This window comes from Anolis sagrei, chromosome X, assembly GCF_037176765.1.
Source record: "Anolis sagrei isolate rAnoSag1 chromosome X, rAnoSag1.mat, whole genome shotgun sequence".
In the NCBI taxonomy this organism is placed as follows: domain Eukaryota; kingdom Metazoa; phylum Chordata; class Lepidosauria; order Squamata; family Dactyloidae; genus Anolis; species Anolis sagrei.
The window spans coordinates 96,713,422-96,737,714 of record NC_090034.1 but is presented as its reverse complement, the minus strand read 5'-3'; the positions used below and the strand labels follow the sequence as shown (position 1 = coordinate 96,737,714).

The 24,293-nt window shown below is 45.1% G+C and overlaps 2 protein-coding genes across 4 annotated transcripts in view; both read right to left on the bottom strand.

The window, feature by feature from the left end:
- Window positions 1-1,489: 1,489 nt before the first annotated feature.
- LOC137094864 (cyclin-P-like) lies at window positions 1,490-24,093 on the bottom strand. Its single transcript, XM_067460782.1, has 10 exons — window positions 23,975-24,093; window positions 19,216-19,285; window positions 12,982-13,056; window positions 10,463-10,556; window positions 9,943-10,049; window positions 8,735-8,830; window positions 7,315-7,470; window positions 6,993-7,151; window positions 3,569-3,744; window positions 1,490-1,686 (listed from the first exon to the last, which is right to left on the bottom strand). The coding sequence occupies exons 1-10, from the start codon at window positions 24,091-24,093 to the stop codon at window positions 1,506-1,508; spliced, it is 1,233 nt and encodes a 410-aa protein (XP_067316883.1). The 3' UTR covers window positions 1,490-1,505.
- The window catches only part of LOC137094904 (RAC-beta serine/threonine-protein kinase), a 34,861-nt gene continuing 34,485 nt past the window's right edge, over window positions 23,918-24,293 (bottom strand). For all 3 annotated transcript variants that reach the window (XM_067460860.1, XM_067460859.1, XM_067460861.1), the window contains exon 14: window positions 23,918-24,293. In XM_067460860.1, coding sequence (XP_067316961.1) covers window positions 24,214-24,293 — 80 coding nt within the window. In that variant the 3' untranslated portion in view covers window positions 23,918-24,213.

The window sequence follows — 24,293 nt, the reverse complement described above, 5'->3', positions numbered from 1 at the left end:
TTCTGGAGTGAGATAATCAGCCATCTACAAAGACGTTACCCAGGAACCCCCAGATGTGTTGTAATCCTGTAGGGAGGTTTCTCTCATGTCTCATGTGCAGTGAAGACCTCTGACCTTGCGCTCTGCTACTCTGCTGCTGAGTACGCACGCCTAGTGTGGAACACATCTCATCACTCTAAAATACTGGATGTGGCTCTTAATGAGACATGCTGCATTATTGCAGGATGTCTGCGCCCTATACCAATGGAGAAATTACACTGTCTAGCCAGTATTGCACCCCCTGACATCCACTGGGAAATAGCAGCCAATAATGAAAGGACCAAGGCAGTGACATCCCTGGCCCATCCCCTGTTCGGATATCAGTCAGCATGCCAATACCTTAAATAAAAAAATAGCTTCCTAAGATCTACAGAGATACTCGCTGGAACACCTCAGCAAGCGAGAGTCCAAAAGTGGCAGGTAAAAACCCATCACCTCAATCCATGGCTGATACCAAATGAGAGACTCCCTCCTGGGCACACAGAAGACTGGGCAACTTGGAAGGTGCTGAACAGGCTGCGCTCTGGCACCACGAGATGCAGAGCCAACCTTAAGAAATGAGGCTACAAAGTGGAGCCCAAGACATGCGAGTGTGGAGAAGAGCAAACCACAGACCACCTACTGCAATGCAACCTGGGCCCTGCCACATGCACAATGGAGGACCTTCTTGCAGCAACACCAGAGGCACTCCAAGTGGCCAGCTACTGGTCAAAGGACATTTAATATTAGAATGCCAAGTTTGCAAACTTTGTGTTTCCTCAAATACATTGGTTCGCTCCTGCTACGATAAATAAATACTGGCTGAGGTCAATCAGAATTAGTTGTTTAGGAGGCTGTTTCTATCACTGGCTGGAACAGTGTGTTATACTCCATCAGTAAATGGTCTAGGCTGATTCTATGCTGTGTCCCATCTGCTTTACTACCCACAGAGCTTATGTCCTAGCAGTCATGTGTATCAACGATGGGCACCAAATGGACTCCTGAGGACGTCTTAAACTCAACCCAGTTCTGGCACATTTAAAAGAAACTCAGCAAGAAGAATCGGGAAAAGACAAAGGTGAGAATAATATACTTTATTAGACATTTGAAGAGCCCCGTTTTCTTACAGGTCATCAATTCTTTTCTTTTTTAAAGGTCTTGTGTCAATTCGACAGGATTGGGCAAGGAGGGGAAACCTGCCCTCGGAGCAAAATTTTGCTAAAATGCATTGAGTGAGAATTAGAGAGAAAGAGAGAGAGGAAGAATAAGGCATATAGTGCATGCACAGAGAAAAATAGTAGAAAATAGAGAGAGCAAGACATACACACGCACAGAAACACTGCTCAGCAACACAATTAATTCTATACACTTGACCATCCTGATGGGTTTCTAGTCGAATGCCACTCATTGGTGCCAGGAATGACTTCCACCACACAGTGTGAAATAATACAACCCCAGCACCAGCATCATAATAAAGCAATACTCCTTCATGGGATGGGGCTCCCCAGGCAGCGATTTAGAGATTCAGAGGCGGTGATGTCAAAGCTGGTACTGATGCAGAGCTTTTGAGGCCGGGAGTATTTCAGGAAAGTGGCACAGAGGGGAGAGTTGGGTCCTCGCAAAGCAGCCTTGGCCATATAGGGATACACAGCAGACAGCTCAGACTCACTGCAAAAGGATCAAAGTAGGTGAGATGACAGGAAAATAAGGGATGCTGATTTTGCAGGGAATTGTAATAATAAGCTGAAAGAGTCACGAATTCCTCCATTGTTGTCTTGTTAGACCTCATCCCACATGATAAATAAAACATTGAGAGCTTTGCATTGCCCCATTTGGAAATTAAATGAATTATTTTTCTACACCCATCGCACTTTTTCCCTCATTCCGCTTTCATTTGAAATTATCCATTTTGTTGGAGCATGCAAGGAATCAGTGTGTATGTGTGTGTGTGTCAACTGAAGCTGATTGATCGAGCTATGTCAAGGGAGATGGCTGAGCCCGGGACTTTTGGTTACTGTTACATGTTTGTTCAAGCTTGAGCTATGCAGGTGCAGAAAGAATGAGAGAGAAGCAGAGAGAGAGAGAGTTTGGAGTGTGCTCTCACTTCATGGGTTACTGAAGGAGTGTATCCACATGAATAAAGAAAGGCCATTTTAAATCTCTCGTAAAAGGACATTATGTGAGTTGATGCAACTGATCACACTGTACGTAGGTTGTAGTGAACTACAAAAAATAAATTACTTCTTCTTTATTGCTCACCTGCGTGGCAAATTTTCTTTCTCTGGCAAGGCAGTATGTGGGCCGATCAAACATGAACTACACATGGTTTATTTTACATTATGCCACACATTTGCCTTCCCATCACACAGGAGACATATTTCTCCTCCCACTGTCTCCTCCCCTTTTTTCTTTTGATGAAAAAATCATTTGGGTTTTTTTTCCCTCACGGAAGTACTTTTTGATGTCAGATCACATTACAAAAAGATATAAATTGCCATTCCTTCCTCTTGGGTCTCAAAAAGATAATGGCAGAAGAAAGGAATCTATACTGCCCATCCCTCCAGAACAACATCATTGTTATGTTTACAAGTGGACAATGGAGAATTGCCATCACATGTGAAATTTGACATCGTTACCTGTCTCAACGTGGGGAATTTAAAATGAAGGTGATTGCCAATTGAGGAATCATCGGCAAAAACCACACTTTAGAAATAGCAAAATAGTTGAAACCCATGTACAAGCTTGCGTCGTGGGTATTGACCTTGAGTTTTGGAGTTGTAGTTCACCTACATTCAGAGAGCTATGTGGACTCAAACAATGATAGTCCTGGACCAATCTTGGCATGAATTCTCAATATGTCCAAATGTGAACATCAATGGAGTTTATGGAAAATAGACTTGCCATTTGGGAGTTGTAGTTGCAGACATTTATCGTTCACTTACAACCAAAGAGCATCCAGAATCCCACCAATGACAGAATTGGGCCATACCTCTCACATGAAACCCCCATACCTTGAAAGGACTCGCTCACACAAGCCTCCCTTCAGCCTCACCCAGCACATGTGCACCACCTTGCCATGCGCCGAGCACACCTGCTCTCCCCTCCCCGCTTGTCTCAGAAATAGCCCTCCCTTTGGCTGAGAGGCCAACCAATCACAGTGGAGGAGGGCTTTTGGTGAGAGGATTGGCAGTCTGTTTCCAAAAAGGAAGAGAAAGACAGGCGGAGAGATCTTCAGCCTTCTCTACCAAGGGGTGCCTAAGACTATCAGAAATATGTTTATTCTGATGGTCTTTGGTGACCCCTCTGAAACCCAACCTCCAGGTTGAGAAATGCTGTTCTAGAAGAATCAGTGGCAGTTTGAGTGTTGGACTCTGATTCTAGCCATGGAAACCCATTGAGTGACCTTGGGCAAGTCACACACTCTTAGTCTTTGGAAACCCCAGGATAGGTTTGCCTTAATGTGGCCATTATCACCAAGCCTGCCAAAGCACTGCCCTTTCTCTCTCTGGTGAGGCAAGATTGGAACATGGGTGTGATCCCAAACCCTTACCTGTATGTGTGGAGTTTGCAGGAGCCTTCCTGGGGCATCTCCTTGGTGCCCCCCTCCTGAAGAAGCAAGCGCTGTGCCAAGTGCAGGGCCGCCAGGGCCAGCTGAGCAGGCTCAAAACGCACACAGTCCACCTCCATCAACGAGAGCTCCAGGAAATACCGGGCCAGGTACTGTACCTGGAAAGGCAGGTGTAGAGGGAGGAGAATGAGTTAATTCTTCCCAAGTCAGTAGTAGGCTCCAGTAACCGACAACATTTCACAGATGCAAACCAGGATGTGTTGTGTGGTCAAGCAACATTAGATTAGGGTTGAAATACCAAATATAAACATATTTACTCAAATATAATGCTTTGTGTCATAAAGTAATCATAGTGCCGATCCAAAGCAAAAGGGGAAGCTGCTTCAGGAGTTGCACCTGGAGCTCCTCTTTGAGGGACGTCATCTCTTATTAAATGTCCAAGGCTCAATGCTATGCAATCCTGGGATTTGTAGTTTGGTGAAGCACTAGCATTCTTTACCAGAGAATGCTCAAACCCTTGTAAAGCCACAGCTCCCAGGATTCCATAGCATTGAACCAATTAAAGTGGATTCATTCTACAACATAAATACACCCAAGATTTTCTTTTCCATTGCTGGAAGCTTTGGAAAGTTCTAACACAATCTATATAAATAAAAATGTAATGTTCGTTTGTGGGATTAACAGAACTCAAAAACCACTGGATGAATTGACACCAAATTTGGACAGCAAACACCTAACAACCCAATGTATGTCCTTCGCTCAATTTTTTTTGATTTTGTCATTTGGGAGTTGTAGTTCTTGGGATTTATAGTTCACCTAAAATCAAAGAGCATTCTGAACTACACCAATGATGGAATTGAACCAAAGATGACACACAGGACTCCCATGACCAACAGAAAACACTAGAAAGATTTGGTGAGCATTGACCTTGAGTTTGGGAGTTGTAATACACCTACATCCAGAGAGCACTGTAGACTCAAACAATGATGGATCTGGACCAACTTGGTACAAATATTCCATATGCCCAACTGGAAACACAGATGGAGTTTGGGGGAAATAGACCTTGACATTTGGGAGTTGTAGTTACTGGGATTTATAGTTCACCTACAATCAAAGAGCATTCTGAAACCCATGAACGATAGAATTGGGGCAAACTTCCCACACAGAACCCTTATGACCAATAGAAAATACTTAAGGTCACCTAGTCCAACTCCCTTCACCAGGGCAAGAAAACGTTATCAAATATTGTTTACCCACAAGCAGAAAGAAATTACATATATTAGAAACTAACACTTTCTCATTACTTTATTTTCCAGATGACCAGACTGGGCCACAGCAACGTGTGCCAGGGGACGGCTAGTTGTTTATAATGAAGGAATTCTAAGCAGCCAGCAACAATAATGTGCAAACCTCAAAACCTCTGAGGATGCCTGCCATAAATGTGTTTGAAAAATTTCAGGAAATAATGCTTCTGGAACATGGCCATACAGGCCAAAATACTCACATCAACCTAATGTGCACCAAATTACAAAGAGCACACTTTTAGCCACTATGCATTATATTCAGCAGCAAGTACTTTTTTTTTTTTTTTTTTGGTTTCAGGGTTTTGGAAATTGAGGTGAGCATTAGATTCAATGTTGCATTAGACTCAAGTAAATATGGGTATTGATGATGAAGAGCAAAGTCTGCAGCAATTTGCTTTTTCTGGAGCCTTCTGGCAAGAATAAGATTCCACTCGCTGACTCTTTTTCTCTATTACTGAATTAACCATTTCTACACGCTGAATTCACGTTGCAGCAGCTGAAGTAAGATGTGGGCAAAGAAGTGAGAGGACGAAAAAGAAAATGGGGCACTGTAGAGACAGAGGCAAAGTGGGTCAGCAGAAACTGCCACTATTCCTGCCAAATTGAGACAGTTAGAGGACATGGATCCTTGGATGGAATTCAGTGGTTCCCAATCCTCTAGAACAGCATTTCTCAACCTGGGAGTCAGGGTCTCTGGGGGGGGGGGGGGGAGGGGGGTCACAAGGGGGTTTCAGAAGAGTTGCCAAAGACTTTCAGAAAACATATATTTTTGATGGTCTGAGGAACCCCTTTGGCAGAGAAGACTGAAGATTTCTCCGCCTGTTCGTCTCTTCCTTTTTGGAAACAGACGGAGAATCCTCCTGGCAAAATCCCTCCTCTGCTATGATTGACCGGCCTCTCAGCCAAGGGGAGGGCTGTTTCTGAGACTCTGTGTGGAGGGGAGAGCAGGCGTGCTTGGTGCATGGCAGCGTGGTGCGCATGGGAGGACGAGGGAGAGTGAGCGAGGCTGGAGAGAGGTTTGCGCCCCTTCAAAACACGGGGGTTCTGTGTGGGAAGTTTGGCCCACTGATAACATTGGTGGGGTTCAGAATGCTCTTTGATTGTCGGTGAACTATAAATCCCAGCAACCACAACTCCCAAATGTCAAGGTCTATTTCCCCTAAATTCCACCAGTGTTCACATTTGGGCATGTTGAGTATTTGTGGCAAGTTTGGTCCAGATCTATCATTGTTTGAGTCCATAGTACTCTCTCTGTTGGTGAACTACAACTCCAAAACTCAAGGTCAATGCCCACCAAAGCCTTCCAGTATTTTCTGTTGGTCATGGGAGTTCTTTGTGCCAAGTTTGGTTCAATTCCATTGCTGGTGGAGTTTAGAATGCTCTTTGATTTTCAGTGAACTATATATCCCAGCAACCACAACTCCGAAATGTCAAGGTCTATTTCTCCCAAACTACACCAGTGTTCCCATTTGGGCATGCTGAGTATTTGTGGCAAGTTTGGTCCAGATCCATCATTGTTTGAGTCCACAGGGCTCTCTGGATGCAGGTGAACTACAACTCCAAAACTCAAGGTCAATGCCCACCAAACCCTTCCAGTATTTTCTGTTGATCATGAGAGTTCTGTATGCCAAGTTTGGTTCAATTCCATTGTTGGTGGAGTTCGGAATGCTCTTTGATTGTAAGTGAACTATAAATCCCAGTAACTACAACTCCCAAATGACAAAACCACCCTCCCCCTCCAACAAATCCACCAGTATTCAAATTTGGGTGTATCGGGTATTTGTGCCAAATTTGGTCAAGTAAATGAAAACACATCCTGCATATCAGAAATTTACATTACCATTTATAACAGTACCAAAATTCCAGTTATGAAATAGCAACGAAAATATTTTGATGGTTGGGGGTCACCACAACATTAGGAACTGTATTAAAGGGTCACGACATTGGGAAGGTTGAGAACCACTGTTGTTGAGACAGAGGAAAAAGTTAGTTAGCAGAGGATTAACTGGTACTGTCCCTACCAACTGAGACAGTTGGAGGGCATAAGATCCTTGGATGGGGCTCAGCGGTCCCCCATCCTCCTTAAGGCTACTGATATTTACCTCCAAGGTGGATTGGGCCACTTCTGCCACCCAGTGGAGCAGGTGGAGAGGGTTGGCATAATGTAGTTCAAACTTCAGGCGGGTCAAGATCTTGCGCTCCATGCGCAGCAGCTCCTTCCAGGTGAATGAGTCCTGCGTCATGAAGCACAACTGATTCACCTGCAGGTAAGAAGGAAAGGCACACTTGGGGAGAGGAGGCTTCTGCTAATGCAGTATCTGCGTGTGTCTGCATTTGAGACACAGGGGCCATCCCAAATAAGGCTTTCACCGTTTCCCTTCCCCCAAAGCCCTCAGAGGGGGAAAGTCCCAGCTGTCTCCTTACCTCTGGGCAAGTGCTGTCTTCCACCTTGCAGGCTACGAAGAGGCAAGCGATGCCAAGGAGCTGAAGGCTGAGGATGCGCACCTTGCCTGCTTTCATGTAGGCATTCATCAGGTAGACTGTCAGGTAGAGTGTCTCATCAGACAGACAAAAATAGTCCTGGTAGGGGAAGAAGTCCAGGTTGGGGACAGTGACATAGGCAGAAGAGCATGGGGTCAGGTTGGTCTTGCATCACCCCCCTTCCCTCACCCAACAACGGACCTTAAGAGGGCAGCATGCTTTCCAGAATCCCAAGCGAAGTTATTATGGAGGAAGAAAACACAAGCTAGGAAAGGCTGCAGCAATTTGCTTTTGCCTGAGCCTACTGGGAAGGCCAAAATTCAGCCATCTCCTCCCGACTTTAGTTGAATAAACTGAACCTCAATTCAATTGATGCTGTTTATATGGTTGCCCCTCCACATTTAAAGATCTGACATTTGCAGATTTGATTACTCATTTCAGTCTGGGAATCTCTAGGGTCCTACAGTGTGATTCTATAGTCAGCTTCCAGTGGTCTGCCAAGCAGAAAGATGGAAGTATTATATTATTCAATCAATTATATCCCCCTGGTGGTGCAGCAGATTAAAGCGCTGAGCTGCTGAACTTGCTGACCGAAACGTTGGAGGTTTGAATCTGGGCACTGGGGTGAGCTGCCACTGTTAGCCCCAGCTTCTGTCAACCTAGCAGTTTTAAAACATGCAAAATTGAGTAGATCAATGGGTGGGAAGGTAATGGCGCTCCATGCAGTCATGCCGGCCACATAGCCTTGCAGGTGTCTATGGAAAATGCTGACTCTTTGGCTTAGAAATGGAGATGAGCACTTCCCCTCAGAGTCAGACATGACTAGACTTAATGTCAAAGGGAAACCTTTACCTGTACTACAGTTGGAAAGGACCCCAAAGGAGATTCAGTTCAACCCCATTCTTTCAAGTACAAAGATGGAATTACAATTATATTATCATGCATTATTATCTATTATTATCTGTTGTTGTTGTTTTGTTGTTGTTGTTATTATTATTATTATTATTATTATTATTATTATTATTTAGACTCATATAATTGGAAGAGGACCTAGAGAGAGAGAAGAATTCTCCAATGTTAAAAAAGCACATTTTAAGTGGATTTTTTTCAGGTTTTGTGGGGAGTCATGTGCCCCTAACTCTAGAGAAAGTAGAACGCTGTACTTTGAACTCAAATTGTTGGAAGGTGTTGCTCTGTTGTCTGAACTGTGGGTCGGCACACAGCCCTTTCCTCTCCCCTGGAACAGTGCCCACAAAAACTGGGGAATGTGTACCCTCGTCTCCCACCTTGGGAAAACTCAGGAAACCTGGAGACTCAGGGATCCAGCAACCCCATTTGGATGGGCAATTTTGCCAATACCTACATGAACTTGCACCAGCCAGTCGATAACAAGGGCACGCATCTCCGGCGTGATGGAGCGTGGCAAGTCAAAGGCTTGGAAGGCATACGATTGCTGCTTCTGCTGAGGGAGGAGAAGACAAGACACCCCAAGGTTCATCTTTGGCATCTTGTACACACCTCTTCAAAGCCATCACCGTTTCTGGCCTAGACATACGTCCCCTTTGCCTATTCCTCTATGTCAGACAAAGTTAACCACTTTGAGGCCAATGAAATCTGTACTTTGTTTTGGTACAGTTGCCAAATTTGCAACATGGGGTTGCATGATTAGCAAGTCATGGTAATGAAATTGCTTAGTCAGGTACTACAGTTGATCTTCCGTATTTGTGAGTTTGACTTCTGCAGATCTGATTTAGCATGGATTTGGTTAATTTGGTTTCTCTAGGAATTTCCAGGTCTTCTAGGGCAACCCTATGGCCAACTTCTGCCGTTGCTATTTTGCAAATTTTGGAACTAGACCAGAATGAATATTTCCACAAAGAGTACTTAATCTAAGGCCCTCCGCCTCCCATGTCTGCTCCTGAGCAATGAATACACAGTGACCAACTTGATCAATAAGATACCCATCCTCTGGGGTTTGGGGCTGCAACTCCCATCATTCACAAAACCACATTGTTGAGGCTTCTGGGAATTAGGAGATCCAAAAAGTGCAGAAAGTGAAAAGCTGCTTCAGTCCTGTGATAACTGCCACCCTCCAGCATGGAAATTCAACTGTTTCCTTCTTTGGGATTTTAGAATGGCCTCTTCCCCATCAAATTAACACTTTTGAACTGTGGTGATCTTGCTTGGGCCAGAAGAAGATCCAATCCATTCTCCAGGAAATAAAGCCCGACTGGAGGGAAGGATATGAGAGGCAAAGATGAAGTACTTTGGCCACATCATGAGAAGACAGGAAAGCTTGGAGAAGACAATGATGCTGGGGAAAATGGAAGGAAAAAGGAAGAGGGGCCGATCAAGGGCAAGATGGATGGATGGTACCCTTGAAGTGACTGGCTTGACCTTGATGGAGCTGGGGTTGGCCACGGCCAACAGGGAGCTCTGCCGTGGGCTGGTCCATGAGGTCATGAAATTGGAAGTAACTGAACAGATAAACAATTACAAATCTCCCCATCAGTGGACAACTCTGACTGGTATACAACTTCCTGCTGTTGTCTTTGTCCTTTTCCAGCTCACCATCATACTGCTGAAGATGTCGTAAGCATATTCCCTCTCTAGGCCCATATTCATTCGCAGCATGGCTTGGGACAGTTCCTCAGTGAGGGATTCTGAGGCAGGAACAACTGAGGAAAGGGCAGAGAGAAAGAGTGCGATAGTTGTGCAATTTGACTCGCTTACACTTTGTGCAATTAGTCAGTGCCTTCATTTTTAACCTTGTTGTTGTTTTTTCCAGACATCCAAGAGAGAAGAGATTGAATTCAAATGGAAACATGAAACGAGTCTTTTTACCCTCGATTGCAGTGGTTCCAAACCGGTGGGTCTTCAAGTGTTTTGGCCTACAACTCCCAAAACTCCTAGAGTTTACCAGCTGTTAGGATTTCTGGGACTTGAAGGCCAAAACATTTGGGGACTCACAAGTTGAGAACCACTGCTCCATTGCAAGGCAGTCTTCTCAACATTCCCAACACATCCCCATTTTGTATTCATCCTGCAATCTGTCCTCCCTGAATACCCTTTTCTGCCTTCTACTCCTTACCTCTCTGCAGAGGGGCTTCTGGAAGAGTCCTGGGACAGATGGCCCCCAGCTTCTCAGATGTCAATTCTTTTTCATTGCTTCCTGGGACCTTTTTCTTCTGCAAGACAAATTTAAGAAGACAGAGGTTAACAGCAAAAATGTAGAAGTCACCAGCTTCCTTCCCAAACAGTGAGAGTTCCTTGCTCTATTGGTCACCATCGCATGGAGAGAAATTGGATGGAGTGACACCTGAAGCATCCACACAAAGTACAATAGTTGCAAAAGCATTATGATATTTTTTTAAGCTGTGTTGTTGCTGTGATGGTCTATCTTGGTCTTGGTCCTGACTGTGAGAGCCGTTCAGCAGTGGAACTCTCTGCCCCGGAGTGTGGTGGAGGCTCCTTCTTTGGAAGCTTTTAAGCAGAGGCTGGATGGCCATTTGTCAGGGGTGATTTGAATGCAATATTCCTGCTTCTTGGCAGGGGGTTGGACTGGATGGCCCATGAGTTCTCTTCCAACTCTTTGATTCTATGATTCTATGAAAAGACCAAGGTATAATTATTATTATTATTATTATTATTATTATTATTATTATTATTATTTGAAACACAACAAGATGAGTCCACAGCAGACACTCTGCTGGCTGTTGTAATGGATCACACGTCGGACACTTCCCAAGTGTCTAGGACTGTGTGATGTATTGGTGAATAATGTGTGCAGATCCCAGTAAGGTGGCCTTTTGCAGCTGTCAGATGGTAATATTGTCAGCGCCGATCACCACTGGGACCACCTTTACTGCCTTGTGCCAGAGTCTTTGCAGTTCAATCTTTAAATCCTCATATCGTGTCAGCTTTTCCAGTTATTTGTCTTCAATCCTACTGTCACCTGGGATTGCAACATCAACAATCCATACTTTGTTTTTTAACATGATTGTGAGGTCAGGAATATGGTGCTCCAAAACTCTGTCTGTCTGAATCCAAAAGTCCCAGAGTAGCTTGACATGTTCATTCTCTGTAACTTTTTCTGGCTTGTGGTCCCACCAGTTCTTCATCACAGGCAGATAGTATTTGTGGCACAAGTTCCAATGAATCATTTGAGCAATGGTGTTATGCCTCTGCTTGTAGTCTGTCTGCGCGATCTTCTTGTAGCAGCTGCGGATGTGATCTATTGTTTCATCTGCTTCCTTGCAGAGTCTGCATATGGGATCTGTCATCGACTTTTCAACTCTGGCTTTGATGGCATTGATTCTAATGGCTTTATTATTATTATTATTATTATTATTGTTATTAATAATAATAATAATAATAATAATTTATTATCATTGCGCATCAAGGTAATTAATATTTCATTTGGGGCTTGGGATGGTCCCTTGCCTGGCACACCTACCTTCAATATCAAGCAATGTTTGGATTAGATCAATGGTTCTCCAGCTTCCTAATGCCGCGACTTCTTAATACAGTTCCTCGTGTTGTGATGACTCCCAACTATAACTTTTTTTTGTTGCTACTTCATAACTGTAATTTTGCTACTGTTATAAATCGTAATGTAAATATTTGATACGCAGGATTATTTTCATTCATTGGACCAAATTTGGCACAAATACCTGATACACCCAAATTTGAATACTGGTGGGATTGGGAGGGATTGATTTTGTCATTTAGGAGTTGTAGTTGCTGGGATTTATAGTTCTCCTACAATCAAAGAGCATTCTGAACTCCACCAATGATGGAATTGAACCGAACTTGGCACACAGAACTCCCATGACAAACAGAAAATACTGGAAGGGTTTGGTGGGCATTGACCTTGTGTTTTGGAGTTGTAGTTCACCTACATCCAGAGAGCATCGTGGATTTAAACAATGATGGATCTGGACCGAACTTGGCACAAATACTCAGTATGCCCAAATGTGGACACTAGTGTAGTTTGGGGAAACTAGGCCTTGACATTTGGGAGTTGTAGTTGCTGAGATTTATAGTTCAAAGACTATTCTGAACCCCACCGACGATAGAATTGGGCCAAACTTTCCACACAGAACTCCCATGACCATCAAAAAATATTGTGTTTCTGATGGTCTTTGGCGACACCCCCCCAGGGGCTCCGGCCCCCAGGTTGAAAAACGCTATGTTAGCTTAGTCTTCTTACACAGGCCCTTTTCATATCCACCCCCTGTGCCTAACTTTCATATCTGAAGATTTTTCCTAGAAATAGAAGTGGAAACGAGCTTGAACAAACCAGGAAGGCAACCCTGATCTCCCTTGTTCATTCAGAGGCCACGGTTAGCATTCAGCAAAACAAATGCTTGCAGTACATGGACTGTTGTTCTTGGATGCCTACTACAGCATGGCTTCATTCTTCTCCATCTCATTAAGTGGCATCACACTCCTGTCCATTTGGGGCTGTTGGCACTCAATCCTTTTATGTGGGAGAATGAGGCTTCACAACTAAAGTGAGCTCTGAAACTTGTCTTACTCGAAAAGATAGCTATCAAAGTATGGCCACCAACTAGGCAGATCCAGGCTATGAGTTAGAAAAACACTCACCTTTCCACATGATTGTTCACTATTCAAACCTTTGTTGTCCTTGCTTTTCAAAGGCTCCCTTTTCTCATCTGCCACCTGCAAGTAAGCAGAATTGGGGAGGATTTAAAAGAGTGGTTCTCAACCTTCCTAATGCTACAACCCCTTAAGACCGTTGCTCATGTTGTGGTGACTTCCATTGTTTGATAGATTTTGTCATTTGGGAGTGGTAGTTGCTGGGATTTATAGTTCACCTACAATCAAAGAGCATTGTGAACTCCACCAGTGATGGAATTGAACCAATCTTGGCACACAGAGCTCCCATGACCAACAGAAAATACTGTAAGGATTAGGTGGCCATTGACCTTGAGTTTGGGAGTTGTAGTTCACCAACAGAGAGAGCACTATGGACTCAAACAATAATGGATGTGGACCAAACTTGGCAAAAATACTCACTCTGCCCAAATGTGAACACTGGTGGAGTTTGGGGAAAATAGACCTTGACATTTGTGAGTTATAGTTGCTGGAATTTATAGTTCACCTACAATCAAAGAGCATTTTGATCCCCACCAATGATAGAATTGAACCAAAATTGGCACACAGAACTCCCTTGACCAACAGAAAATACTAGCGGGATCTGGTGGGCATTGACCTTGAGTTTTGGAGTTGTAGTTCACCTACATCCAGAGAACACTGTGGACTCAAACAATGATGGATCTGGACCAAACTTTGCACAAATACTCAACATGCGCAAATGTGAACACTGGTGGAGTTTGGGGGAAATAGACCTTGACATTTGGGAGTTGTCATTGCTGGGATTTATAGTTCACCTACAATCAAAGAGCATTCTGAACCCCACCAATGATAGAATTGAATCAAACTTGACACACAGAACTACCATGACCAACAGAAAATACTGGAAGGGTTTGATGGGCATTGATCTTGAGTTTGGGAGTTGTAGTTCACCAACAAAGAGAGCACTATGGACTCAAACAATGATAGATCTGGACCAAACTTGGCACAAATACTCAATATGCCCAAATGTGAACACTGGTGAAGTTTGGGGAAAATAGACCTTGACATTTGGGAGTTGTAGTTGCTGGGATTTATAATTTATCTACAATCAATAGCTTTCAGGCAAAAAAAAAGTAATCTCACGAACAAAGTAGGCTTTATTCAAAAGCATACATTGGGGTACGAAACAAAATTCCAACTGCCAGTTTATTTCCTTCACGCCTCCTATCTATGCTGACCCCTTCCCTTCATTATTCCCATTTCCATTGCAACCCTCGCCCTTGTTTCAAATATACACAGGTCAGATCTAAGGCATGGCCTAATTTCCTGGCTTCACACAAAACCAGGAAATAAGATGACACAAAGAGCATTCTGAAACCCACCGACGATAGAATTGGGCCAAACTTCCCACAAAGAACACCCATGACCAACAGAAAATATTGTGTTTTCTGATGGTCTTTGTTGACCTCTTTGGCACCCCCTTGCGACCCCCCCCCCCCCAAGGGTCCCGACCCCTAGGTTGAGAAACACTGGTTTAAAGGAACAGATAGGTATTCCCTTCCATTCCTATAATGTTCAAGCTCTCTAACTTTAGGGATGCCACTTATCCACCAGCTGGCACCTACACTTGCTAAAGATCCAGCTCAGGAGAGGCAAAAGTATTTTATGAGTCCTGCTGGATATGGAGTAGAATGACCCTTTCCCATAAAGCTAGAATTTTGAATGGATAAGAAAGAGATTCTGCCCCATGACTCTACAAGAGACCTCTGCCTCTGCAGTCTTGACTTTGAGCAAGCTAGGAAAGCCAGCCATCTACTCAAAAGAAAGAGACAGGATGAAACTCACTATGTCAATTTTGAAAAACAAAAAATCTGAGCATGTGCAGAATGTAAACATTCCCTTCACCAGCAACAAACACATTACACTGAGAGCTACCTCTGAGGATGCTTGCCATAGATGCAGGTGAAACGTCAGGAGAGAATGCCTCTAGAACATGGCCATATAGCCCAAAAAAACCCTACAACAACCCTCTCTAAAAATAGTTATTCAATGTTGCCTTCTCCCCTCCAGTGAGTTCAAATTAATAGATTCAAAGACATCTCTTACCCCTCTCCGCAGCACAGACCAAGGGCTTGTGGCAAGGTAGGTTGTGGGTTTGCCCCACATACTTCCAATGGCAAAATCAAGAAGGTTCGGAAGGTAGCTCAGCTTTCCCCAAAGGAACAAGACTGGCTGGAAACTCCAACTGGCTCCCAGGTTGGGTTAATTAAGGCTTGTTAGGGAGAAAAGGGATCACTACCACTAGGAAGGCCTGGGTCCTGAGACATTTTGGAGTTTTATGTTTCCATTCTAACTCATGGTATGCATTGTCACAGAACATGGTGCCAAACACATCTGCTGCAAGGGTGTATGGAGATGGGAGAGGTGCATGTGCATTTATTTTGTATGGTATTGACGGGGCTTTCTTTTCATTTTGTGGAGTGCAAAGTGCAATGAGATGGTGCTGTGTAAATAAATAATGATATTATTGACTTCAGTTAGCAATCTTAAATTTATATCAGTAAAGGTAAAGGTGTTCCCCTGACATTAAGTCCAGTCGTGTCCGATTCTGGGGGTTGGTGCTCATCTCCATTTCTAAGCTGAAGAGCCTGCATTGTCAGTAGACACCTCCAAGGTCATGTGGCCGGCATGACTGCATGGAGTGACGTTACCTTCCCACCGGAGCGATACCTATAGATCTACTCACATTTGCATGTTTTTGAACTGCTAGGTTGGCAGAAGCTGGGGCTAACAGGAGGAGTTCACCCCACTCCCTGGATTTGAACTCACAACCTTTCAGTTCAGCAGCTCAGCAATTTAACCCACTGTACTACCAGGGGCTCAGTGGGTTTATTATTATTTATATCTTTATATAATTGACATTTAAATAATGGACAATTATTTATATAATTGACATTATACATGGCCCAGGTTGTCAGCCATTGCCCTATCTGGTGATGGCAAATTCCAAAGTTAAATTACTTGCTGGGGAAGGATTGCTGCTTGCCCCTATGCTTCAGCTTCAACATAGCGTTGTGGTTATTTTAAATAAATAAATAAATAATGTATTGTCGAAGGCTTTCATGGCCAGAATCACTGGGTTGTTGTAGGTTTTTTCGGGCTATATGGCCATGTTCTAGAGGCATTTTCTCCTGACATTTCACCTGCATCTATGGCAAGCATCCTCAGAGGTAGTGAGGTCTATTGGAACTAGGAAAAGGGGTTTATATATCTGTGGAATGACCAGGGTGGCGCAAAGAACTCTTGTCTGTTGGAGCTAGGTGTGAATGTTTCAACTGATCACCTTGATTAGCATTTGATGGCCTGGCAGTGCCTGGGGCAATCTTTTGTTGAGAGGGGATTAGATGTGCCTGATTGTTTCCCCTGTTGTTTTGCTGTTGTAATTTTAGAGTTTTTAATACTACTACTACTACTACTACTAATAATAATAATAATAATAATAATAAACTTTATTTATATTCCATCCTATCTCCCAAAGGGGACTCAGGGCAGATTACAGAACACATATACAGTAACAGAGACAGATAGTACATAAACAGAGGTAAAGGCTCTTCCCATCTTTTTCCATTGCTGGCATCTGGAGGATGTGCTCGACTCCGGCCATGGGAAGGTGCTGTCACTACATCTTCCATGCTGAGCTTTGTTGTCCGTAGATGCTTTCCCGATCAAATCACCAGTATGTCCACATGTGCACCTGTTATTACCTTCCCACCAAAGCAGTACCTATTTATCTACTCACTGCTAGGTAAGCAGAAGCTGGGCTGACAACAGGAGCTCACCCCAAACCCAGGCTTCAACTGCCTCTGTTTGTTATTATTACCATTATTATTAACAATGTTTTATTTTGTTCAGCTTTCTTGGTCCCACTTACCTTTTTTAGAAGCTAATGTTATCCTCATTAGGAGACTTGCCCCAGCATTCTTGACTATTTGAGCTAGCCTTTTATGCACCCAGTCAAATCCCTGCTTGGCCATGGAAACCTACTGGGTGAAGTTGAGCAAGTCACACACTTTCAGCCTTAAGAGAAGACACAGGCAAACTGCCTCTGAACACATCCTACCAAGAAAACTCTAGGATAAGTTCAACGTAAGTCAGAAATGGCTTGAAGACATATAACTACTACCCTTGGAGGAATAATGCACATTCAAAGCATTGTATCATGCTCTCTCTCAAGGGAAGCATACCACATACTAAATGGAACTCAATATACAGTAGGGTCTCACTTATCCGACATAAAACGGTCAGCAGAACGTAGATAAACGAAAACGGATTATAGTTTCCTAGTTACTCATCCAATGCAACGCTAGACATCTAGAATACTATCAACAAGGACTCAAAAGGTTAAGGCAGTGTTTCTCAACCTTCCTAATGCCGTGACTCCTTAATGCAGTCCCTCATGTTGTGGTGACCCCCAACCATAACATTATTTTTGTTGATACTTCATAAATGTAATTTTGCTACTATCATGAATTGTAATGTACATATCTGATATGCAGGATGTATTTTCATTCACTGGTCTAAATTTGGCACAAATACCCAATACACCCAAATACTGGTGGGGTTGATTTTGTCATTTTGAAGTTGTAGTTACTGAGACTTATAGTTCACCTACAAAGAGCATTCTGAACTCCACCAACAATGGAATTAAACCAAACTCGGCACACAGAACTCCCATGACCGACAGAAAATACTGAATTTGGTGGCCATTGACCTTGAGTTTTGGAGTTGTGGTTCACCTATATCCAGAGAGCACTGTGGACGTGAAACAATGATGGATCTGGACCAAACTTGGCACGAATACTCAATAGACCTTGAAATTTGGGATTTATAGTTCACCTACACTCAAAGAGCATTCTGAATCTCACCAATGATAGAATTGGGCCAAATTTCTGACACAGAACCCCCACAACCAACAGAAAATACTGTGTTTTCTGATGGTCTTTGGCGACCCCTCTGGCACCCCCTTGAGACCCCCCCCCCCCGGTCCCGACTCCCAGGGTTAAGGCAAGGCAACGCTTTGGTGTGAGAGCAGCCCAGCAGGAAGTGCCTGGATGCAGAAGAGGAGCATGGAAATCACAGCGGGGTGCGAGGATGCTTCCGCTTCTGGTCCTGCCTCTTTTCTCCCTTTCTTCTCCTTTCTCCTCCTCCTCATCTTGCTTTGTTCACTTATTGGGAATAGAGAGAGTTGGGGAGCACTCCTTTAATTAAGTGGAAATGCTGGAGGAAAAGGGGGCGTCATATAAGAGCATCGGATAAGAGGAAATATCAGATAAGCGAGACTCTACTGTATACAGGACGGAAGATTATTAAGCACTTTTTTTTGCAGAGGAATTGGAGGGGGGGGGGGGGTTGATGGTTCAACACCCTAAAACTTGAAAATGACGAGTGTATTACAGCAAGAACAGGAGCACACATCCTAGAAAGAAAACAAAACTTTTTTATTGCTTGTACCGTACAAATCCAAGGGTAGAGGAAGGCACCTCCAAGGCTTAAAAAACCCAACTGAAAACAACAAAACCCAAGCATTTCTAGGTGCATCCTAATGATTGGCTACTTTTTACAAAAGATGCTCTGGAGTACTTGCCTCTCAGAAAACCTTATTTTACAAGCTCGATTCTTGATCTTGGCAAAAAGCCCGAGAAAGGCTGGCTCTGTTTGCAAGTGCTGCTGGGGGCTTGGTTTCAAGAATTGGAAAGCGAGACCACAAAGAACAAAAACACGGCACATCAGCAGAAACACCCCCACCCCTCCCCAAAGCTGCTAACAAGGGTCAGTACTCTGTTTAAGAAACCTCAACTACCACAACTACAGAAACCAAGTGGGGGGGAACAATACTTTTATTAACCCCACTCCTCGTGTTTGTATGCACGTCACTGTTTTTTAAAAGTCCGTCTGTGGGTTTCACCCTGAATTCATATGCGTCGTCTGGGCATCCAAGCCTTCCTATACGTCTTGGTTATGACCCCAAGTTTCTTTCCTGAAGGGTGAAAGCAGACCAAGTTGTGAAAACCACAAAGCGTCACATTGAGGTTCTGAGACCGCTGGCACTTTGGCGTTTGGCAGGCATCGAAGGAAGGCTTGCCCTGAAAACAGAAGGCCAAGTGGTAGCCACAGGGCAACTGTGGCTGCTGTATTCAGTCCAAATCCGCCAATTCCCCATCCGGGCGGAAATGGGGGCATTACCGCGCCCTCAATTAATTCGAAGATATAGCGCCAGTTCCAGCCTGACCCCACCCGAAGTGTCACTTGGCACCTGATGACAGTGAGATGGCAAAAGGACAAGGCTAGGATACCTTAGAATCAGCCTGTTACTCTCTCCCGCTAACCCTGGGCAGCATAGCCATGCTTAGGCAGCCTGCTGCCTGTAGACCCAGCAGAGGGAAATGTCGTCATCCAGGCCAAGGGGCTACCTGTCTAGAAGAGGAAACAGCTTCCAAAGGCGCCGTGCTCTTTGGAGAGGTTGTAACAATAAGGGCCACCCATTAGCTAGGGCCACCTGAGTCCTGGCGATGGCACAAGAGTGGAGTCATGGCTTGTTGGTATTTGGGGGTCTCTTGCAGCTGGATGGGGGTCAGGCGTGCGAGTACATTCAAACAGATGTCTCTCCTATTCAGGAAGAGGAAGAAGCTTTACTGGGACTGACCAGTAAAGGGCCACCGCTGGGGGTGAGGTAAGAACATGGGATGACTAGCCAGGATCACCAGGATCCAGCTGAGACACCCCAGGAATGCTTCCCATTAATGGGGATCTTAAGGCGAAAGGGCTCAGAGAGTTGGAGCTGGGCCACAGAAAAACCTCTGCAATGTGCTCCATGGTCAGCAGGTCTGCCAGCAATCCTGCAGACCCCAGCCTGCTTTGCTGGGCCTGTTCCAGCACTAGCTGCCTGCCTCCAAGGGGGGGGGGGATTCTTCACCCCTCAAGAATGGTTGGGCGGGGGGCTTAGCACGCAGTAGCAGCCATTGCTCAAGAAATGAAAGAGTTCTGCAAGCATGGGGCACCCACATCTGTTTCTGATGCGTAGATTCCTGCTGCCCCCCCCCCCCTCCAAACAAAAACACGATCACGACTCCTGCAAGGTTTGTGGGGCACTAAGCAAGGCTGAAGGAGTGCCCATATCATTCATAACAGAGAAGGCCAGCAACCTCTGGAGTACTGGGTAGGTATGGGCAATCCATGGTTCTAAATGGTTCTAAAGTAGTTACAAAACTAAAGTTCTGGTGGTGAAAACTAGGCTGTGCTGGTGCTTGTGCTTCTACAGTGTTGCTAAAGTTCTGGTGGTGAAAATTTCAGAACTCTAACAAAACTTTCAAAATTTCATTATTGGCGATTTTTATGACAGAAACAATTAAGAACTGCCATTTATAACAAAAATTTGGAAGTTTTGTTAGAGTTCTGAAATTTTCACCACCAGAATGTTTGCAACACTATAGAAGCAAAGCACCAGCGCTGCCTAGTTTTCACCACCAGAGCTTTAGTTTTGTAAGTATTTTAGAATCATGGATTGCCCATGCCTAGTACTGGATTTGCAGCCTTGCTCAGACACCAGAGCTGCTCTTTTTTCATTGCCAAGGAAGAGGTAGTGTGAGCAAAGCAGCCCTTGAAGCATGGTGGCTTGTAGACCATGGCCATTAGCAGCTCCTCCCAATTACCTCAGACCCTTTAAAGCTGCTTAGAAGACTATTCCCATGCCCTGCGAGAGCAATCCCGTCTGCAATTGTACCCCTTGCACTTTCCAAGGATCTGCTTGAAGGCTATGTAAGGATTTGATTCTTGCTTCCCAATGCAAACAAACATTGGCACACAAGTTCTAAGGCAGTGTTATTCAGAGTGGTGGTCCAGCTGCCAGTCCAGGAAAGAAACAATTCAGAGGCAAAGGGCACATTAATGTTTGCCTGCTAAATCCCCCACATCAATGTAGGAAGCCCTGTTCTAAGAGAATGGTTCTCGGAAATGGCAGCTGTTTTTGTAACGGACTCTTCCATCCCTAACCAGAGGGAAGGATTTCCCACAGAAGCACTCTTCTGTGTTCCGCGTCTCTCACTGACTTCGCCTGGTATTCAGTGAGTGAATGAAAGGACTCCCCAAAAACACAGTGGTCCCTGTGAACTGCACACTCCTATGATCTCTTAGCAGACAAAGGCCATGTTGGCTTGTGTTTAATTCCAGAAAGACTAGGCAGTCGGCATGGGAAATCCATGGCTCTAAAGTTCTAAAGTACTTACAAAACTAGGGAGCACTGGTGCTTTGCTTCTAAAGTGTTTCTAAAGTTCTGGTGGTGAAAATTTCAGAACTTTAAAAAAACTTTCAAATTTTAATTATTATTTCTGGTACTGGTGATTTTTATGACAGAACCAATTAGGAACTGCCCTTTATAACAAAATTTTGAAAGTTTTAAGAATTCTGAAATTTTCACCACCAGAACTTTAGAAACACTTTAGAAGCAAAGCACCAGTACACCTTAGTTTTGTAAGTACTTTAGAACCATTTAGAACCATGCCTACCAGGCAGTAGATCCTGCCCCCAGATATCCTTACACCTCTTCCTCACTCAACTTGTCAGAGTTGACAATTTTAGGTTGGGGTGACCAGGGATTATAAGGCAGTTTCCATACACCACGGGAATCAGGTTCCTTTAATAATCCTGCTCCGTCGTTGATATATAGTGCAGTTGCCTCCCCACCCATTAAGATGTATTGGACTACTGCCACACCATACCCAATGGAAATCTAAACAATGGACTGAATACAAGCTGAAATGCTCCATGCCTCCCCAAAGGAAAAGCACTGCAAATGACTCTATATGGGTGGATATTCTCCTTCCAATTAGCATTCTCTCTCCTGACACTGCACCGGAGTAGAGAACTCCTGGAAGAGGGAGATCTAGACTCTTGTTATAATCCAACCTTGTGTGTTCAGCTGAGTTCACTTTCCCCACTCTACTCCTGCTAACTATACACAGGATTTTCAACCATTCCTATCCCCTCTCCAGCGTACAGTGTCACAGAGACAGTGGCGCAGTTGGTCTTTGCAAAGTCCTAGGGCTTGGGCTGCTTTTGCTCTCTGGGTAATAGCTGCCAAAGCAAGCATAGCCACAATGACAAAGAGGGAACTCCCCCCCCCCCCCCCGCCCCAAAAGAGCATAAGGTATTTGAAGACATTCAAGGTAATCTAGTCATTCTGTGATTCTACACAGCTATACAAGAACAAGCTCATCTCAGACTTATGGGGATTTGCTTGTCAGTTTGTGTGTGATGGGGAGAGAGAACAAAGGGCAGAACACATCGGCATCTTGAGGATGAAAAAAAAAACATGGAATCAGAAAGCATAAAGGGCCAAGATGGTTGGGGCATTGACTGAGCGCCAGACTCTAATTTTTCCCTGTTCCTTTCGGGGAAGTTTAAAAATGTGTCCATCTCAGCGCTGTCCTTTCTCTCCCATCACTGCAAACACTGAAGGCTAGAGGTAGCCAGCCAGTCTGCCTGGTCTCCTGCCTATCCCTGATCCATAGCTGGAACAACAGGAAGGCTAGCACAGAAAGCAGTGGGTGCTGTGTGGGGCACATCTTTGTGGGAGAAAGGCATTTAAGAGTAGAGATAGTTCACAAGACAATGTTATAGTAAGGGAAGGCCATCTCTTCCAGACTGAGAAGGGAAGATTTGCAAGGAATGCAACTGAGGCCAGGGCACGAGGGAGCCAAGGTTTCAGTTTGAAGAAAACAGACTGCCTTGTCCTGACCCTAATGGGACACGTATATACATCTCCTCACTCTCTGTGCAACTTGGGACAAAGCAACACACTTGCTGGGGTGCCTAGCCAGATGGAAATTACAGCATAGGGGGCTGACTCCAAGGGTCAAGCCAGACAAATGTTTCAAAAGAGGGCGAGTTCTTTGCCCTCCCGAGGTAGCAACCGCAAAATGCATCAAGTGCACAACCAGCATTTGAGAGAAAGAAAGACACTGATGTCTCTGAGATAACTGTCCAGACCAATCAATCTCTGCAAGGGGAGAACTCCAAATTGCTCCAATTCTTTCAGGTGGGATAAAGTGACCTTGAGCTCCCTTGCCCCGGCAGCACCTCGTCTTTCCGACTGTTCACAGGGGCAGAAGGAGGGTTCCTACTAGTGGCAGCTGTCCTATAAGTCAGCCCACTATACTAAGAGAAGCAGAAGGTGGCAAAAAGGTTTGTGTGTGGCCACAACTGCCCAAACACCCACCCAAGGCTCAGGCCTGCTGGCCAACTGTACGATAGAAAAGTAGATCTAGTGGTGAGGAATAGGAGGAGGGAACACGCCTTGCCCTTGGGTTAAGACAGTTCAGAAGGGAGCCGTTATTGCTTTGGTAACCACATGTAGCAGCAGCAGGAGGACTTCTCCTTTGCACCCTGGCAGCCGCCTTTGGGCAAACAAGGGAGGCAGACCCAGGCACTCCATGCCAATTCCCTCTTTGAGCATGTTGGAGGTCAAGGAGGGGCAGAGGAGTTTGCAGAACTGGGTCCTTTCCTGCAAACCTGGAACCGTTGGCGAGCGCTCAGCTTCGGCTGCACAATGCTTGTTTCAGTGGCATCACAGACACTGCTGCCACCCGTGGCTCTTGCTTATGAGGGTTTGTGTGCTCCATGATCCACATAACATGTTGGAAGGGGAGCAGCTGTCACCCCCAACAAAATGTGCCATTGAGTGCTGCATGCCCATTTGTGGCTGCAAACTGTTCTTTCCATTCCACAGGTTCCTTCCTTCTCCGGCAACCTTCACGCAAATGTTCTGGCACCGGCACGACCGCTTCCTCCCACTCAGGTGGCTTTGCAAGCAAACATCCAAACGCAAGCCCATGGCAGGGCACAGATCGATGAAAAGCAATGAAGAAACATGCCCAAGTCCATTCTCAAGAGGGGCTCGGAGGTCAGGGGGAGGCGGAGAGGGGCTCCACTTGTCCAAGCGACTTGCCTGATGGTAGCATGTGCAGGACCTGCCCTGGGGCCCGGCTGCAGGAGGCCGAGTGCAGCAGGCACAGGGGAGTCCACGCAGTCCCTCCGCAAGCTGGGGTGCAGCAGGAGCAGCTCCATGGGGGGAAAAGTGGGGGGAAGGAGCCAGAAACACACACCCTCCCCCCACATGGAGTCCTGCTGCCTGGCACCCTCCCCTGTCCATCTCGCCTTCAGGCGTGCCGTGGGAAGGCTGCCGACCTACTCCCGTATGCTGGCCGAGTAGGAAAACTGGGGGAAGTGGGTCCGCTGGTCAGCATCTAGGGAATCCAGACTGTCAT